Source organism: Lutra lutra, chromosome 8 (assembly GCF_902655055.1).
Source record: "Lutra lutra chromosome 8, mLutLut1.2, whole genome shotgun sequence".
Taxonomy (NCBI): Eukaryota; Metazoa; Chordata; class Mammalia; order Carnivora; family Mustelidae; genus Lutra; species Lutra lutra.
Window position 1 is genome coordinate 376,940 of NC_062285.1, and position 19,576 is coordinate 396,515.

General features: G+C 54.8%; 1 protein-coding gene across 5 annotated transcripts in view; it reads right to left on the reverse strand.

Moving 5' to 3' along the window:
* DIP2C (disco interacting protein 2 homolog C) overlaps window positions 1–19,576 on the reverse strand; it is a 369,149-nt gene that overhangs the window by 37,275 nt on the left and 312,298 nt on the right. For all 5 annotated transcript variants that reach the window (XM_047740625.1, XM_047740622.1, XM_047740620.1 and 2 more), the window contains 2 exons: window positions 11,895–12,063; window positions 9,858–10,028 (listed from right to left, as the gene is read on the reverse strand). In XM_047740625.1, the coding sequence (XP_047596581.1) occupies window positions 9,858–10,028; window positions 11,895–12,063 (340 nt within the window). The remainder of the gene's footprint in view (window positions 1–9,857; window positions 10,029–11,894; window positions 12,064–19,576) is intronic.

A 19,576-nucleotide genomic window follows, 5' to 3' on the forward strand; every position in this document is an offset into this window, starting at 1 on the left:
CACAACCAGCCCACATCAGTACAGTGTTGTCTCCGTACACGTCAGGTACCTCCAGTTAGGCCACGGTGTTGTTAAAATCTTCCATATGCTGACATTTCCTCGTTTTATCCATTACTGGGAGAGAGACATTACAGTCTCCAAGTGCGACTATGAATTCTCTTCCCTTTTGGATCTGTCGGTTCCGCTGCACTCATGCTGAAGCTCCTCTCAGGTGCGTTTAGGATTTCGTTTCGCGGTGAACCAACCCTTTAATCACCATGCGGCGCACACCTGCGTCTCCTGAAACCCTCGCATCCCACACGTCCGTCATGAACACGGCACGCCCGTCCTCCTCTGCGGACTTCGCGCTCACTTTCAACCTGTTCGTACCCCTGGGGTAAGGTTTCCCGTAACTATGTGCAGTTGAACCTTTCTGGCCTGACAACCTCTGCCTATTAATTGCCGGTTTAGTTAAATTACTTTTAATGTAACTGTTGACATGATGGGCTGTTTGTTGTTCCTGTTCTGCTCTTCCCCCGCAAACGGAACATTTCAAGTACAGCGCTTCATCTCAATTGACCCGTTTCTTAGAGGCTGATGCAGAGACGGAACGCTGCGGCATTTTCACAGTCCACCGTCACGTGATGTGCCTTAGGGACACAGAGCGGCATGTTTCCACCACCCTCTCGTGCCAGTGCTACTCAGGCTACAAATGCCTCGATTGCCCTTTTTTGCTTTTAATACTTAATCACCTTTAAAGAAATTTAAAATATGCTCATAGCCATACACTGATAGAAAAATTCTCCAGTGTTTCCTCGTATTTACCTTTTCTAGCACTCGATGCTTCTCGCTACAGATCTGACCTGCCTCGTGTGCTTTCCTCTCTGCCCCGAGCAGCCGGCCTTCGCTGCAGCCGTGTGCTGAAGGAGGCTCGCCGCGCCGCTGCGTCTGCACACACCTGCCGTGTCCTCCCGGACGGTACTGCGCTGGGTGAGCCGTTCTCTTCACGCTCTGCACGGACCAGTCCAGTGTGTTCCGGCTTCTGTTGTTCCTGTCATTTTACCGTTCTTCTCCGTGCACTGTATCTCTGTTCTTCCCTAGCTGCTGGAGACCATCTCTAACCTGGCCCTCAGCACTGTGACAAGGATTCAACGGGGTTTGTTTTTATCGACGCTGCCAGAGCTCACAGAGATGTTGGGTCTGTAGGCAGATACCTCTCACGGGTCCTTGCCGTCATGTCTTCAAACGGTTCTGTGTCCCAGGCCCCGCAGCGTCCGCTTCCGGGCTCCTGCTGCACGGAGGACAGACAACCTGCTGTCGCCCCAGAGACCCCCGACTGTTCCACTGGACGCTCTTTCCTTCTCTCCTGTGCGGGGCCCGAAATTCACCGGGCCTCTCCCCCTGCATCCGGTCTGCTAGCCGAGCCACCAGGAATCCTGTTTCTACGTCCGCAGCTTTCATTTCCAGCATTTCCATTTGGTTATTTGGTGTAGTTTTTGTTTCCACAATATCGTGCCCCTCTCCGGGCAGGGCGCACCCCTCTTCAGCGCACGCGTCCTGGTTACCTCAGGGGCTCCGGTGACTCCGGCACGTCTGCTCCACAGACTGTCGCCACGTTCTTCTTGCGTCATGTAGCAACATTCCCTTTCCCTCTGCGTCCTTCAGGGCTTTCCTGGGAGGCAAACACTGTGTCTGAGAGACCGAAGAGACGGCAGGAAACAGCGCGCGCTCCCAGCAAGGGCAGAGCCTTCTCTGGCCTCAGCCAGCGTCTCCGTACCCGCGCTGTGGCGGTGGTCTGGGCCCCGCACAGCTCCACTGACATGCCAGTCTGGGCTGGCTTTGTGGCTCTGGGCAGGCTCTGAGACTCTGGACACCTGTTCTTTGCCTGACAAGGTGGTTCTCCCTCCTCTCCAGCTCCCTCCCTCCTGCAGGCAATGCCCAGCCTCTGGAGGCCCAGCGCTGCTCTTGGAAAAGGCCCAGGGGGCTGAGACACACGTGCTCCGCCCTGTTTTCCCACCTCTGTGTCTGGAGTGCAAGGGGGATGTCTCCAGGGGGCTTTGCAGCGTTCTTGCTCCCTGCTCCATCTTCAGTGCCCCTGCCTTCCACCCGCTGGGGGCCCACTGTCCCTTGGAGGGGGGGCATGGATTCTCAGGCCCCGCCGAGGCTTCAGACGCCTGTGACCTTGCATTCACTAGAGGCCTGACGAGCCTCAGATGATTCTCGCGGCTCTCTGATGCTGCTGGCTTCTACACACGCGCCCCTGGCCGGGGCAGAATGACAGAGCGGGGCTCCCTGGGATTCCCACGCACTCTGCCGCACGGTGCCGTGTCCGCTGCTCAAGGATCAGCTGGTCTCCACACCGAGTTCCTCCCGCCGCCCCTCTGCTGGGGGTAAGCAGGGGTGTCTTTTCTCCACAGGGACTTCAGTTCACGGAGACTTCTGCTCCTCTCCAGCGCTGATGGCTCTTAAAACCTGTGACTCGGATGTTATGTGGATCGCTTTCACGGTTACGGTTGGAACAACAAGCTCTTACGACTTACGTGGCCAAAGAAACAGCGCGAGTCCAGAGTCCGTCACCTATAAATACACTCTTTGCTCACACCGAACAGAGCTGGCTTCTGCGGCTGGTCTTAAGCTTCCCAACTGATTCAGAAATTAGTATCAGGAGGGCTGCAGCAACAGAGGGTCAAGGAAATAAGGGTCTGAAATGAATTAGTGGGTTTGGCAGGAGCCAAAAAGGCGGTGACAATGCAGCCCGTGTGCTGGATCTGACCGTGGCAGTCCGTGCCACGTACCGACACATTGGATCATTAATGGGCCTTCACAAAGGTCAACAAACCACGTGCAGAAAAGGAGGCTCTTTCTGCAGCTCCCAAGAAACACGGCCATGGCCGCTTGCCACGCACGGCCTGCTCTGCTCTGAGCCCCACCAGCGGCGCCGAGTCGTGCACAGAAGGGATGACGACTACAGGCCCAGGCTGCCTGTCCAGCCCGTGCCGACAGAGTGCTGCTGCTGAGGGCTCCTGGTCAGGGGACAGGGGATGCAGGCAGACCATGAAGCAGGGAGGCCACGTTCCTGAGCGCTGCTCACCAATGAGAAGCTCGGATGCCCGTGTTCTTTGTGCGAGGCCCAGACTGAAACCCAGGACATCCCTGCAGCGGGTGAAGAGCCACCCCAAGTGAACCCCTGCCCGTGAGGCCTGTGGTGCTCAGTCTCTGGGCCCAGCTCACCGCTATCTCCTAGGACCTAAGCTCTTCCTGTCATTCCCAAAGCTGTAGACCGTCCAGGCGGGAAGACGTGCCCAGTAGCCAGCAGACCCAACACCAAGTCTCTGTTCACTGGGGCAGCCCCGGTGCTTAGCACACACCCCAAAACGCCACACAGAGGGGAGCAAGAACATGCCCTCTCTTCTCTCCCTTCGTCCCAGTTCACAGAGCCCATCCGTCCATGGCGGTGACCTTTACAGCTGAGTAAACGCAGTAAACACAGGGAACTCTGTGTTTGGAGCTGCACAGTAACCGACACTAAGTGCCCCCTGCCCCCGCTGTCCTGACCGCCCACACGTGCGCTGGGAACCAAGGTCACCAGGGCCCCCGCAGCCACCCGTGGCCCCGGGAAGCGGGCTTGCTCCCGCCGTCTGTGGCGCGTGCCCGTCGTGGGGCCCAGGACCAGGACCGCCGGCGCGGCTGCTCCTGGCGCATGGTCCTACGTTGGGTCCCCTGCTCCGGAGGCCCGGGAGAGCCACCCTGGGCACGGGGGAAGGGATCTGTGCTCAGCGCGGATAAGGACACCGGGTAACGGGAGGCCCTTGCTCCTTCTCATTCCCGGGACAAGGAGGGTCAGCAGGAAAGGGGGTGCGGGCTTCAGCTGAGTGTGACTCACTCCTGTGAGCACATAAGCCCACGACACCCCTTTTACGGTCCTTCCCCCACCTAAAAGAGTGAGGGGGAGGAAATGAATTGAGAGTTCGAATTCACAAAAGTGTTAAAACTACCAATTTTCTTCTGAGAATTACTTGATATTTTTATCAGCCTCTGCGCTTCCTGGTTTTGTCTTCCCAACAGTCAGTGACGTCACTTCTCAGGATCAGGGCGGCTGCACCTCTCTTCCATTGTGGGAGCTTTCAGATCGGAGGTTGGCCGCAACGCTACTGTCGATTTACTTCCACGCAGGTACTTATAATAAGATTTCCTCCCAGATAAATTGATCATTGCTTTTTTCCAAATATAAGGATCAAAGTTTCCGCTAAGGTGACTTAAAAGTTTTGGAAAAGAGAAGACCCCACTTTTCCTCCTTCCTTCTGCTGGTGAGGAGGGGGCTCATTTTTCTGTCATAAAAAGCTGAATTTCTTAATTGAGTACAACCAAAGACCTTTCGGCTTACACTTCTGGAAGGAGTAACTGGTTTTAGGCAATGTCTTTTTCAACAGAGGTTAATATGTACGTGACACTTCCTAACAGCACTAAGGGAAATTTATGTTAAAGTTAATTAAACTCAGAAGTCAAAACTTGACCTAACGTCTACTTTTGTCATAGATTCAACAAATCCAAATTGTTTTAAAGTCATTTTTATGACTGAAGATTCTGGGAAGTGTCATTTCTAAGCATAAAAAATGGCACAACCTTCTACATTTCTTCCTCGCATAAGTCTGTAACATACCAGCATTTCGTGTAAAGTTCAAGTCAGCCGCACTCCGTTTTGGTCCATTCTTTGGCCACAGAGCTGCGCCGTCGACCTCAAGGGGGCTGTGTGGAATAACTAACGTGGGGGTTCCTGCTTCAGAATGAGAAGGGAGTAAATAACTCACTCGTTTCTCAGACAGACAGCTGAGTCAACGGCAGCACAGAAATCGTGAGTATCCCAATTTTCTATTTTTACAATGGTCTCATATTTAGATTTTTTATACTTGCCCACTTGTATATTTGACAACAGAACATTTGTCATTTCTCCGGATTTTCTCTTAAACCCGGTTTCACCCAGCAGCACAAGCAAGCAGCCATCACTGCTCTGAGCTGACGCCTTCCGGCATGCTGCCCACCCACAGCCACAGCCACGGCCACGGAGGGGCGGACGCCCCCAACCTCCCCCACCACAGAGACACACGCCTTTGAGGTGCCACTGTGGGTCGTACGAAATAGCAGATCTGATCTAAAATGTGAGAGGAAAGGAAAGCGCTAGAAAGCATATGGGCTCCTCTGCGGAAGCAGTCGTCTCTGCTTCGAGGATGTGGTCCACGGTTCCATGTCTGCTCGCTGCCTGGCCACCGGGGCACGTTCTCTGAGCTGCTCTGAGGCTCAGTGTCTCCCATCTCAGAACACCCACTCACCCCCCGGGAGCCGTGGCAACCGCGTCGCCAACCAGACGTGGTCCCAGATCATCCTCCTTTCAGAGAACGCTTCTGTTTTGAGGGTAAATGTCTTCTTTCTTGAGTGCAGGTCCCGGCCTGGCCATCTGAGCCAACAGTGGGCAGCGAACCCCAGACACTCACCGGCAGGAGGAGCTACGTGATGCCGCGGCCGTGAGCCGGTGGGGACTCAACCGTGGGCTCGCTGGGCAGGACGGTCGTTGCTGCCGTGGGCGCACGTCACACGGGATGCTGGACTTCAACAAAAAAGTGTGTCTGGTTTCTCCGACGTGCCTCGTTCCCACAGCTAAAGGACTCGCACCGCGGCACGTCCACAAGGCCGGCTGAGCCGGGAGGGACTGTCCTTCCCCGGTGCCCAGCTCTCTGGGCATCCTTCCCTGAGTGGCCTCGCGCGTCCACAGACACGATGGATGCAGTGGCGGAAAGCGTGCTGTCGGGGATGAGGCACCAGGGGAAGCTGGAGCAAGGGAAATGCCTCTAGCCCCGGGACTCAGGGACGTGGGACGAGGAGCCGCACCGGGCCGCAAGAGGGTGGCGGGGTCCGCCTGAGCCCGAGAGCAGCGGGAGTCGCGGTACGAGAACGCACCAGCGCCCAAGATGCCATGGGGGAGGACAATCCGTGGAACGAGACCGCACACGCCGGGAGGGATGCTCAGGGCGGGGCGAGGACACGTTCATCTGTGGGAACCCTGGCCGAGGAAAGACGAACCCCTAATTCACCTCCATGGAACACCGACGTCTCATGCAGTGGGTGTGTTTACTGCACAGTCTCCACTACCTGCCCGCCGGGTAAGTCAGCCGTCCCCCAAAGACCAGGGAACCTCCGAAAGGGGCCCGTGGGCCACCCACACTCAGGCAAGGACAGGTCACGCGCACATGGAGACGCCTCCCTTCTCCGAGCACGGCGGCCCCGGAGAACAGTGGTGAAACCGCAGGCCCGCTCGGTGGCTGGGACGAACGGTCCTCCGGGCAAACAGCGCATCGACGGAAAACAAGGATGCCCACCCCGGGCCGCACGTGTGTCCGTAACCCTGCTAGCTCTGCCACAAAAGGAAGACTCAACTTTGGTTCAGAGTCTGGGACTGAACATTGTAGCTTCTTGTGTTTTTGATATTTTTACATCAAGGGATTAATGGTGATTATTTCTCGGTGGATGGAATTATAGGTTTAATCATCTATTTGTGGGATGATCTGTATTTTCTGATTTCTCTTCTAAAATACTCCTTCATTAAAAAAAAATTCAATCTGTAAGAAATTCAGAACCATTAGGCTTTCCCTTATTTGCCGAACCATTCATAAAAATTCAGTTTTAGAATATTCCTCCTTAGGCACCTCCTGTGGGTCAGGCTGCCGGGAAGCACAACGGGGAGCACGACACTGGGTCTCCGCTCCAACCGCGGGCTCTGCCTGCTGCTTCACTACTGTCATCTCACACACTGTAATTTTTGGAACAATTATAAGAAAACTAATGTCTCCACTCACCAGCTCTGCCTCCAGGCCTCTGCCCCTGCCCTCTGGCTTCCTGGGGGGACCATGCTGCCTCGCTGCCCGCTGCAGAGGCCTTCTGTGACCCCCTGTGTCTCAGTCACTCTGCACCCTCCGACTGCTTCTTATGAGGAGTGTTTTACTCACTCGCTGCAAACTGTATGTTCACTTCCACCTCACTGAGTGTAAGGGAGGTTCACAGAAAAATCTGACTCAGGCTGACACAAGGCTACCTTATGCCTGCGGTGTCCCAGAAGCTGTAGGGACACTGCGGTGTGGGACTGTGGGGTGTCCCAGAAGCTGTAGGGACACTGCGGTGTGGGACTGTGGGGTGTCCCAGAAGCTGTAGGGACACTGCGGTGTGGGACTGTGGGGTGTCCCAGAAGCTGCAGGGACACTGCGGTGTGGGACTGTGGGGTGTCCCCAGGAGCTGCAGGGACACTGCGGTGTGGGACTGTGGGGTGTCCCAGAAGCTGTAGGGACACTGCGGTGTGGGACTGTGGGGTGTCCCAGAAGCTGCAGGGACACTGCGGTGTGGGACTGTGGGGTGTCCCAGAAGCTGCAGGGACACTGCGGTGTGGGACTGTGGGGTGTCCCCAGGAGCTGCAGGGACACTGCGGTGTGGGACTGTGGGGTGTCCCAGGAGCTGCAGGGACACTGCGGTGTGGGACTGTGGGGTGTCCCAGGAGCTGCAGGGACACTGCGGTGTGGGACTGTGGGGTGTCCCAGGAGCTGCAGGGACACTGCGGTGTGGGACTGTGGGGTGTCCCAGGAGCTGTAGGGACACTGCGGTGTGGGACTGTGGGGTGTCCCAGGAGCTGCAGGGACACTGCGGTGTGGGACTGTGCGGTGTCCCAGAAGCTGCAGGGACACTGCGGTGTGGAACTGTGGGGTGTCCCAGAAGCTGCAGGGACACTGCGGTGTGGAACTGTGGGGTGTCCCAGGAGCTGCAGGGACACTGCGGTGTGGAACTGTGGGGTGTCCCAGGAGCTGCAGGGACACTGCGGTGTGGGACTGTGCGGTGTCCCCAGGAGCTGCAGGGACACTGCGGTGTGGGACTGTGCGGTGTCCCCAGGAGCTGCAGGGACACTGTGGTGTGGGACTGTGGGGTGTCCCCTGGAGATGCAGGGACACTGTGGTGTGGGACTGTGGGGTGTCCCAGAAGCTGTAGGGACACTGTGGTGTGGAACTGTGGGGTGTCCCAGAAGCTGTAGGGACACTGTGGTGTGGGACTGTGGGGTGTCCCCAGGAGCTGCAGGGACACTGCGGTGTGGGACTGTGGGGTGTCCCCTGGAGATGCAGGGACACTGTGGTGTGGGACTGTGGGGTGTCCCCAGGAGCTGCAGGGACACTGCGGTGTGGGACTGTGGGGTGTCCCCTGGAGATGCAGGGACACTGTGGTGTGGGACTGTGGGGTGTCCCCAGGAGCTGCAGGGACACTGCGGTGTGGGACTGCGGGGTGTCCCCAGGAGCCGCAGGGACACTGCGGTGTGGAACTGTGGGGTATCCCCAGGAGCCGCAGAGACACTGCGGTGTGGAACTGTGGGGTATCCCCAGGAGCCGCAGAGACACTGCGGTGTGGGACTGTGGGGTGTCCCCAGGAGCCGCAGGGACACTGCGGTGTGGGACTGTGGGCTGCTGCATCTAACATGACACATAAGCTCTGTTGACTCCTCGAAGCCAGAACTCGAAGTCCTCCTGACGCACCCTCGCCCTGAGCAGCGTGGCCGTGGCTGGGAGACTGCACAGCCCCGTCCTGGTGCCCTTCATCTCGGACACAGGGACACTTGCAGCCGGTTTCCAATGCTAACCCTCCAGGAAAAAGGAAAACTGGCTGAACACGAGTTGAGAATAAAGCAAACTGGAGCGAAACAGTGTAAACTGTACACAAAGGGTTAAAGACACTGCCAAGACTCGAAAACTGTGCCACGGCCAGGACAGCCGCGTGACTCTGGATGTGGTAGAAAATTCAAAAAATCAAAATAAAAACCCAACAAAATGCCTTCTTGCCTTCTGTAACCAATGTTTCTAGAGTGACCTCGTCTGCTGGGTCACGTGGGAAGAGCCGGTTCTTGGCCACCATTTGCGGAGGCGTCCCAGCTCCGGGAGCGCTGGTGCGCATGGGGCCGCCCGGGAGCGTTCCACAGTCAGCCCTGGGGGAGCTGCGAGCAGAAACTGGGGGACGGTGGGTGGGCAGCACGGAGATCGGGAGGCGGCCTGAGCTGAGTCCGTTCTGGCCCCCGGGTGAGTGACACGCCTACCCTGCTGGTGTGTCAGAGGACCGAGTCTGCAGCCGTGCCCAGGGCCGCCTGCGGCAGGTGAGGCTGTGGGAAGGGCACGTGGGCATGCCCCGTCCCCCCTCACTGGCAGCCCTCCCCGGCCCTGGCTGGTGGTCAGCACGGATCAATGTGCCCATGGTAGGGGTCGAAGGGAGAAAGGAGCAGGGAGGACAGTGGCAAGTGGCTCATGGAGGAAACACAAGCGAACACACACTCTCCAGCCACGGTTCCTGCAGGGGCATCCGCAGGGGCTGCCTCACGCCTGCGTCCTGGAAACGCAGCCAGGAACCGCCCGGGCTACTTCTAGAAGTCGTCACGGCTGCACACCCCCGGACCTGCCCATGGTGCTGGGCACTCCTCCTCCAAGACGCAGCATTTTTGCCACAATGAAGCATCTGTCTCCCACACACTCTTTCTAAAAAGCCTGACTTCAGGGGTCTGGGCCAACCACTACTCATGTTACCGAAGTGAAAACGTTTCAGGACAAAGTGAGAGCTCGGAATGCCAGCTATGAGTAGCGGCTACTCACAAATGCAGACGGAGAAAAGAAAAAGGAAAAGGAAAAAAGAAAGACAAAGAAAAGAAAAAAACAACCAACCAAACAAGTGTGCACCCACCACAGGCATCAGATAACAAGGTATCTTCTACACTAGCCAATCGTCAGCCGCAGAAAGGACACTGTGCGGAGCGCCTGTCACTTCAGCGTCACTCTCCAACGGGAGCAGTGCCTGACCCCGAGGAAACCCACCTGCAGGCAGATGGCCAGGTTCACTCTGCAGCCGAAGGAGGTGCTCACGGCCCGTGGGTGCAGACCCAGGTCTTTAAAGAGCTTCGAGAAGGACTGCGTGAGCGCTATCCGAGGCCGCTCCTCGGCCACCACCACACACGTCCGCACGCGGGACAGGTCCAGTCCTCGCGCCTGCAAGTAACAGCAGTGAGAGGTCAGCCTTCTGGGGCCCAGGGGTGGGGCCTCCTTACCCGGATGGATACAGGCAACACGGACTCTGCACGGACTTTCATTCCCGGGGCTCTGCATGTCCCCGTCACTCCACTGTCCTGGGCCATCCCAGCCGTCTTAAAGAACAGAAGGTGCAGGCACAAGGACACGGGGAGACGCAGAACTGGACGAAATGATCACAGGAAAGCGTTGTGTGAAGCAAGACACGCCTACGAGCAGGGACGCCTGAGAGCACGGCCTGGACAGAGATGAGAAAACCTATTCCCGATACAGAGTGGAAAAGGAACATGTCTGGACAATGTCGGAAAGACAGCACTCCATTAAGTGCCACGAGGCTGAGAAGGTCCGTTCGATCCTGATGACTGTGCGGACTGAGCTCAGCTCGGGTCTGCACCGCGGCCAATGGAGCAAGGCGGCAGGGCTCAGAGGAGGACCTCGGGGAGCTGAGCACGGGGTTCTGGGGCTGGGGGCCGCGGGGGTGGGGAGGGAGGTGGGGGGTGAGCGACAGTGTCTAGCAGAACAGGAGCTGCGGAAGGACGACCGCCACAGGCTGGACCCCACAGCAGCCCCCAACGGCCCCGGCCCCGGGTCCTGCTCTGCAACCTGGGCTCAGGGCCGGGACTCAGCCTCCCACATGCTGCAGGGGGACCCAGCTTGCGGGGCGCAGCGCTCTGGCCCCGGAGGTTCCTGCACGGATCTGATCTCACACGCACGGAGTCACACAGAAAACACTCTAGCTGGGTGACACTGGTGCTCAAGGGACGCATGTGTGTCTTCGGGGAGGCCGTGCAGCCCGGGTCTCGAGGTGGTGCACCTGGAGCCAGAGATCCAAACCTTGGCTCCAAAACTGATTACGTGTAAGGATGTGGAAAGGGCACGTGTCTTCTCTGCAACTTAGGATTCCTCTTCCCTAACAGCAGCACTTTCTAGCTCAGAAGCCTGTTGCACGGTTCAATCAATCAGTATGTCAAGGGCTTGGAAATATGTAATCATTTTATAAAATAATATAAGTGGAAATAATTATGTCTTATAAATCTCTTTTCCTATACGCATTAATAATTTCAAGCAATTCTACATTCGTTTATGTAGCTTAATACCAACGTCATTGTGCCTCGTTTTCTTGCTCGAGCTTGCTGCATTCGGTCCAAACAAGAAAACAAAACTCAGGAGAAAAGCGTAATGCTTTACTCGTTGTGCCTGGATAACGTATGTGCCTACACACGGATACACAAATGTCATCTGTGCGTACACGAAGACGTACCTCTGGGCGTACAGACAACGGGCAGCCGCTGGAGTGTAAATCGACACTGGTTGTGTGACTACCCCCTTCCTTAAACGGATAACGACTACCTCACCAGGAAAATACATCTTTCAAATGCTACTGACTTAAATGGAGGGAAATGCTAATATTCTGGTTAGGACGCAGGGTCTTCAAGGAAAATAAAAACGAGTGGCTAAGTTCAACCCTACGGCTCGAACACCAACATCAGAATAAAATTAACTTCACCCAAGACGTGAGTTTAGACACAGAAGGAAAAGCAATTCGGGGCCTTTGCGGCAGAACTGATGGGATCACAGACACCGAGGGTTTGGGGTGCATAGCCTGGCCTGTAGCCTTTGGGGCCATGGGAAGTTATTCACCTTATAAAACCAAGTTTTCACACGGAGCCGGTTTGGGGAGCTTCAGGGGACAGTGGATTACAGTTTGGCTTTTGTGAACGATTATTTTGCTTCAGGAGCCCTTCCCACGGCCCATGACACGGTGCCTCCCCAGGACGCTCGGATGTGCTCCCCAAAGCACTTTGAGGCCTGGGACGGGCAGCTTACCTTGAGGGACTCTGTCTGCGAGCCCAGCCCCTTGGTGCAAAGTTCCATGACTGAATAGGAGCAAAACGTGTCCCGGACTTTGTACTGGCTCACGGCGAGAAGCCACAGGGCAGGGCTGGTCTCCAGCTCGGAAGGCGGGATGAGAATGGACTGGTGCCCGGAGTACACGCTGCAGGGAGACACGGGAGGGTGTGTGAGGGCGCGACTGCGGTGCCTGCGGTCCGTTCGCGGGGTGGGGGGGACCCCGCCATGGCCCCTCGGCTTTGCAAATACAACACAAACGTGTGTCACAGAGGTGCTGTCAAGGCACGAGACAACTACAGGAGTCCCTGTTCAGGGACCGCCTTTTGGGGAGCTCACCTGACCCTCTAGATCCCGAGGCTTACAAAATATAGGGAATGCAGGTTGCTTTTATAAGAATGTATGTTTTCTTTGGAGGGAGGTCGAATGAAGTCTTTTGTCCACTCTTGTGATCTCTGTGCCCGGCGCAGGGCTTGACCTCTCGGCCCCGCGAGGAAGGGTTGTGCATTCTGCTGAGCCAGCCGGGTGTCCTGTCTCTTTTCTTTTCTTTCTTTCTTTTTTAAACAACTGGCTTTTGCTGCATTACAGATGGAGCAATCTTAAACCCCTGCATGTTGGAAACGACAATTCAGAAAGCACGAATGTCATCCAATAGTGAGTGGTTCCCTGCTGGTGCTATGCTCATTGGGATAAGACCTCGTAATCCCGGGCCGCTGGCTCTTTTGCTTAATTCAAGTTAATGTGTAAGCCGGGACGGTTGATTAGTCCGGTCGCCCATGAAGGGATCGCAGAGGAAGCAGCAGGAAACGTTGTGTGAAACACACACAGGCCTCTCAAAGCACAGTCAACGGCCACTGTTGGTTGAGTGAGTAATAGAAAGTCCCAAGTAAACCAGTTTCTCCTTCTAAGCCAGGGTACTTCCTCCAGGGAGGAACGGATGCTGAGTTGAGAGGGAGAGTTTAGAGGAAACTCTACGCCCTGAGCTGAGCACCCCCGTGGTCCCACCCCCTTCCTTCCAACCCCCCTTGGGGTGCTGGCCGAGCGAGGGACAACCACGAGCACGAACTTCAGCAGATCTCCGAGGCTCTTGGGTACTTGCAATTAATACCCATCAAAGACCCTGCTTTGATTTTTTGCTTTGGGAAGTGCCTTGGCCCATTGCTATGTAGCCTTCAGAGGCCTCTTCCGGAAGGACCTGGCTCTGATGCCACGTGAGGGCTCAGGAGCCACCAGCCAGCGGCCACCTGGACCCTCACCCTGCCTTGACCTGTGACCTGCTCACCTTCACAGGTGCGGCCCCTTCCTCGCGCCCCACACCTTTCCACGGTTAACGTCAGGTCCCGACAGCTTTCAAGGACGTCACTCTCTCTCACACACAGCCCCTCCCCTGTAGCACTGGGTCCTTCACTTCCCAGCAAGACCACAAACCCCACCAGCTGCTGAGCGGCAGAGCACACTCCAGCAATGCGCCAGCGTGCGCGGAGGGAACCGAGTGTTACTTGAAGAAGGATGCTGCATCATCGGGTGGGAGCTAATTTGAAGTGGCAAATTCATTCACGAGCATGTCTGGATCTTCCTTGATCCTTCTGAGAAAGGACATCTGGGGACAGACAGTCTGTTTAAAGGGCTTCCCACAGCCCAGTACAGAGTCAGAGGTGGATCCGGGTCGAGTGGGGAGGAAATGTGCCGAGATCCAAGGACACACTGTGGTTCTCAGCCCCAGGAGAGGGTCAGGACAGCCCAACTTCCACATGTCCTCTGCGATCCTGCCGCTATGGACGTTCTGCGGGCCGCACAGTCACCCAGAGCGGCGCCCACCTCCAGGACAGGGCAGGAAGTCACCCTTGCAGTCAGTGTGGCAAACCAGGGAAGACCCCGTGCCCATGACTGTAGCAGTCGACATTCTGTCAGTTTTTCTGCATCTGTCTTGCAGAAATGAACTCATTAATTTCTAATCATTTCTAATCACTGAAGATCACTTTATACTAAGGTTACTCAGGAGCCCAAACGGCACGACCACGGATCTTTCTGCGTCAGGAAGTCCCGCCCCGGTTCCTACAGCTGCCGTGGCAGCCACCGCCAGGAACGTCCAGTGATGTGGCATAGAGCTCGCGGCTTGTGGAAACCAACTCTGACACAGACGTCCTTCTGTCCAGAGCTGAGGCTCTCGAAAAGCAGTTTCCGTCTGGTGTGGGAAGCTGGCGTGTCCTATCCGTGGTCTCACTTTTGAGGCGTATCACGTTATTTTCCAAGTAACCATCCGAGAATCATACACTTGGGGTCTGAAACAAACCAGGCATCCCCCTAGCTGCGCCCTGTGTCTTGGGGCCAAGGGACGCCACCGACCCGTACGCCCAGAGGTCCCACGGAGCGTTTGTGCAGACATTTTCCCCAGGGCTGTAAGACACAACGCTCTCTTCCCAGTGGCAGGCAGCCCCTGGGAACTGGACACACACGGGGCAACCCCCGTGGCCTGGTTGGTGGAGGCCGGCGTTCGTTCTGCAGCCCTGGGCAGAGTCTCCCCGTCTGCCCCCGCCTGAGCGTCCAGGTGCAGCATGCACACGTGCTGCTCCTCTGAATGAGAGGCTTGCCTGGTGGTGGACGTGTTAACGCCAACACGAAGGACAAAGAACCGAGCACAACAGAATATCTTCCTCTGCTAAACACACAAGAGCGATCTCAGGGATCAAGTATGGCTCCTGCACAAGGCAGACAAGCCCGCACGTCACACTCCTTCCCAGCAGGAAGCACGCGGCCGCTTCTCCGAAGTGCTGGGGCAGAGGTCACTCAATCTGTCCATGAGCCGGGGTCAACAGTACGCCCAACTAGGTCTCCCTGCACGGTTTTTACTGCAGCTCAAATTCGCGCGGTCGTGGGTTCTCGCACTTCCAGCGCTCACGCCAACACCTTCAGGACGTCTGAGCCCCTCGGCTTAGGGCGTCAAAGTGCGGGTAAAACCTAACCACGATATTCCTCTTATCGATGACAACGTATTTCTGTATTGTTCCCACAGTTTTATTTTGTAGGTTCTATGTAAGGAGATCCAAAATGCAGGAAACGAAATGCAGAACACCCCGGGTTAGCCTCCTCCAGAACAAGCGTCAGGATGAGCGGTCTGCTGGGTCACAGACGTCCCCCACGAGAGGGCTGGGGTCCCTGTGTGGAGTTCGAGGCTGGAGAAGAGTAAACACACTTGGGAAAACCAGGTTTGGTGCACCTCTCTCCTCATTCCCACCAACCGGCTGGGACTCGACATCAGGAACAAAGTTAACTGCCAGCAACAGAGGACAGGCAGAACCCCTTCCTACGTGCCCTTCCCTTGCTCAGCCCAGCCAAGGTTGACGCACTGGTTCCCTAACTCACCAGTACCAATCTCTTGGCACCAGCCACAAACACATCCTCAGACAGGGCAAACCTACTGGGCAGCAGGCTGCTTGTACTGAGGACGATGAGTCCCTGAGAATTCCTGTAACCAGAGCGAGTCTAGTCTAGATGCGAACCTCGGACAGAACAAGATGATTAAGGAGACACGGGGGAGTATTTTCTCCACATCTGTGGCTCGCCTCAGTGTTCTCCTGACAGTCTTTGGTAGAGCAGTAATGACTCATTTGCATGAAGTCCATCCTATCACGGGTCATGGCTTTTGGTGTCATGTCTAAGAAGTCACCACCGTGGCCCAAGTCATCTGGGTTTTTCCCTCTAGGAGATGAACGTTTTCATGTTTCACATTCAGGTCTAAGATCCATTCTGAGCGAATTCTTGTGAAGACAGTAAGGTCTGCACCTTTTTTTGACCCACTGGCACGTTCTATGGGTCTAAGACCCATTTTTCTGGCACACAGATGCACCGTCGTCCCCGTGCCCCTTGCTGAAGAGATGACCTTGGCTCTGCTGCATGGACTTTGCTCCTCGGCCACAGACCAGTCCGTCTCTGAGCTCTCTGTAGAGTGAACCCTGATGTAAGTCACAGGCTCTGGTCATGACAACGCATCAACTAGGATCCTAGATTCTTAAAAAAAAAATAAAGAAGTCCCACCCGGGCAGGAGACGCTGATGACGGGGGAGGTGGTACATGCGTGGCCGTGGGAGGTCTGTGGGAAAGTTCTGCAACTTCCACTCAGTTTTGCTGCGAACCTCAAACTGTTCTGAAGAATAGTCTATTTAAAAAAAGGAAAACATGGCTGACTAGGAGGAAAAAGAAGACGTTTTGACACACAAAATTTCACACCTGTCATTTGGTGATTTCAGTTTATTAAGCGGAGAAAACCAACCGTCAGAACCTGGGCACTCGGGCCTAGGCAGACCGTGGCTCACCACAACACACGTCACCCTGCCGTGGGCGGGATACCGTCCGCAGGTGCGTGTCACTGACCCCGATGATAGGCTGTTCTCTTGTTTCAAAGAGTCTTACTGAGGCACCGTGTGAGCACCATGAATCCTACGCCGCGTGAGGCGCGGAACTGGAAGGTTTTCTCCATCTACAGAGTTGCGTCCTCACCGCAACGCAGTTCCAGAATGTTCCCAACCACGTGGGCTCCGGCCTGCTTCGCCCCTAGCCCCACGCAACCGCGGCTCTACTCCCTGTCCCCATAGAGTGGCCTATCCCAGACATTTCCTATAAATGGTGTCAGCGATACAATCACAGAATGTGTGGTCTTCCGAGTCCGGCGTCTTTCTCTTTGTGGCTGTTTCCGAGGCTTATCCACACGACAGTGGCATCGCACCGTGTGGATATGAACCAACACCGGTCATCTTCTCACCGGCTGTCGGACCTGTGCGCTGCGTCTTTCTCTTTCTGTCTTGTTTTTATGAAGGCCACTGGGCACATTTCATACTTCACAGCTTTGGATGTTTTCCCTTCTCTTTGGTGGATGCCTAGGAGCGGAATTGCTGAGTCATACTGGGAGTTTGACTTTTAAGAACGTGCCGAAGTGTGGTTTCGCTATTTTACCTTCCCGCCAACAGCCTAGACTTCCAGTCTCTGCGCACCCTTAGTTACTGCTGCTCTATGGTCTAGTTGAAACCAGAAAATACAAGTTCTTCAGCCTCGTTACTCAAGGGTTTGCGGTTGTATCTGCTGCGGTGGGTATGGAGTGTTAGCTCACTGGTTTTAATTTGCATTTCCCTAAAAAATGTGAAGCATCTTTTCATGTGCTTGTAAGTCATCTGTGTATTTTTGGTGAAATGTCTATTCAAACCTGTTGCCCATTTTCAAATCATGGTGAGTGTCATCTTCTTGAGCTTTGAGCGTTCATTCTGTATCTGGTTGGAGGGACTCTACCCGGTCACGGTTTGCACGTTTCCCCCCAGTCTGTGGCTCATATTTCCAACTTTCTTCAGAGTGTCTCTGGTGTGCCCACGTTTTAAATTTTATTGAAGCCACATTTTCGTGATTTCTTTTATGTATTGTACCACTGGCACCACATCTAAGAACTCTGTCTAATTCAAGATTATGAAGACTGACTCCTGTCTTCTTCTAAAAGTCTTAGCTTCTACACCAGTGTCTGCAACCTGTGAGTTTACTTATATGATGCAAAGTCAAAGTCCCACATTCCCAAGCATCATCCACTGAAAACACTACCCTTTCATCCTGACCTGCCGCGGTACCTTTGTTGAGAAATGACATGACCACACGTAGGAGGCCAAGTGTCTCGACCCCCAGTTCTGTTTCACCAGCTGTTTTTCCTGCATCTGCCTTCCTGCTACGTCCGTGCCGGCCCACCCCGGTCTGGGCACTGCACTAAGTGCTGGAACTGGGAAGTCTGAGTTTTCCAACTTAGTTACTCTACTCCAAAATTGTTCTAGATATTGTGCATTTTTTTTAAACTTTAGAAAAAAGTTGTCCACTTCTGCCAAAAAAAAACCCCCAAAAACCAAAAAATAAAAAAGTCCTGTTGATATTTTTGACAGGAAGTACACAAAATATCTAGATTCATTTGTGTAGAATTTCCATTTTAACAATATTGAAACTTCTAACCCATGAATATCAATGATTGGAAATCCTTTTTAAGATATATTTGATCTTGGGGCCCCCGGGGGGCTCAGTGGGTTAAGCCTCTGCCTTTGGCTCAGGTCATGATCTCAGGGTCCTGGAATCGAGCCCCACATCAGGCTCCCTGATCAGCGGGGAGCCTGCTTCCCCCTTCCTCTCCGCCTGCCTCTCTGCCTACTTGTGATCTCTGTCTGTCAAATAAATAAATAAAATCTTTTAAAAAATTTTAAAAAAGATATATTTGATCTTAAGAGTGTTTTGAAACAATTGTTTTATCATGATTCTCAGAGAAATAATCCTCTATTTTATGAGTGAAGGGAACTTTAGGATGAAGACACAAAAAACCATTTGTATTAAAACTTTTTAGAATTGTTGAAACCATTGCAAAGTTACAGAAAACTTCTAAGTGGAAATAACTTTTTCCACTTAGAAAAAGCGTCCGGTGGGGGGGGGGGGGCGCTGACCTAAGACGCCATCAGCCCCAAATGCGTCTGCAGGTGTTTCCAAGAAGCAAGTTTACTTTTTTCCATATGACCAACTAGGATTCCAAAATCAGGAAACGGATACATTTCTTCCCCGAAGCCTCGGACCCTGTTTGCTGGTTGTCCTGACAGTGACTTTTACAGAGAAATGAGACCTTTCGGAGACCCGTAGGTAGACGCCATCAGCCTGCCTGCCGGGGTCCTTAGGGCTCCCGTGACTCTGACCCTGGTGGTCGTGGTCACAGACAGCAGCAGTGGGCATCCCTCGACCTAGGCCTGAAGCTCTCTGGGCTCAGTGCTTCAGGGAAGGGTCTTTGTCAGGAGGACCCCGGACGTGAGGCTGTTTCCCTCACTGCAGCTCTCTGGGTGATGCCCAAAGGCCCCGTGTCTCTGTCGTGAAGGTCATCCCCCCACCTTTATAACTAACTATTGTCTAGATGTCCACTCTATCAATCAAGCATTCAATTTGTTCATCTGTCTGAAGAGTGAGATAATTTCCTATTTTATTCCAAGTGAGCCTTAATCTTAATCTTTCATTTTGATGCTGAAATGCCCCCAATTTGACCAGTGGGAGCCCCTCAAGGACACGTCACCCTCCCAGCATGCGGGCTTCCTCGCACGAAAAGACATGCAGGTTCACCTTGAGCATTTCCTGCACCAGCCCTGCTCCGGCCATTTCCCGAGGGAACACTCACTCATCGGAGAGGACGGCAGTGTCCACGGTACAGACAGGCATGGGGCATCCTCTGCTCTCTGGGGAAACGCTCCCAGGTCGGGCTTTTCAGCCAGTTTGTCTGGGTCTGCTTCTACAGGGACTCCAAAAGGAAGCAGTTTCCAGTTCTTACGTACGTTCATCGTACTGCTGCGAAGGCCATCACTGGACACTGTGTCTCAGGTCTTTGGAGCGAGTTTGCAGGGAAGATGCTCATTAGCTACGGGCTCCTTACAGCCCCTGCCACGAGCCCCAGCGTGTCCCCACTGCTCTGGTGCATGTCAAACCCTTACTTCCCCGCCTCTAGGCAGTCTCTCTGGTGACGTCACGAGGGTTAGGCACGGCAAGCCCCGGGGTGGGAAAGCTCTCCATCCACCGGCGCCTTTGCCAAGGGACACAGAGTCCCCTCTAAAGTTGGTGGTTCAGGACAGGCGTCCTTCTCACCTGGCTTGCTGCTGGAATGCCATACTCTGAAC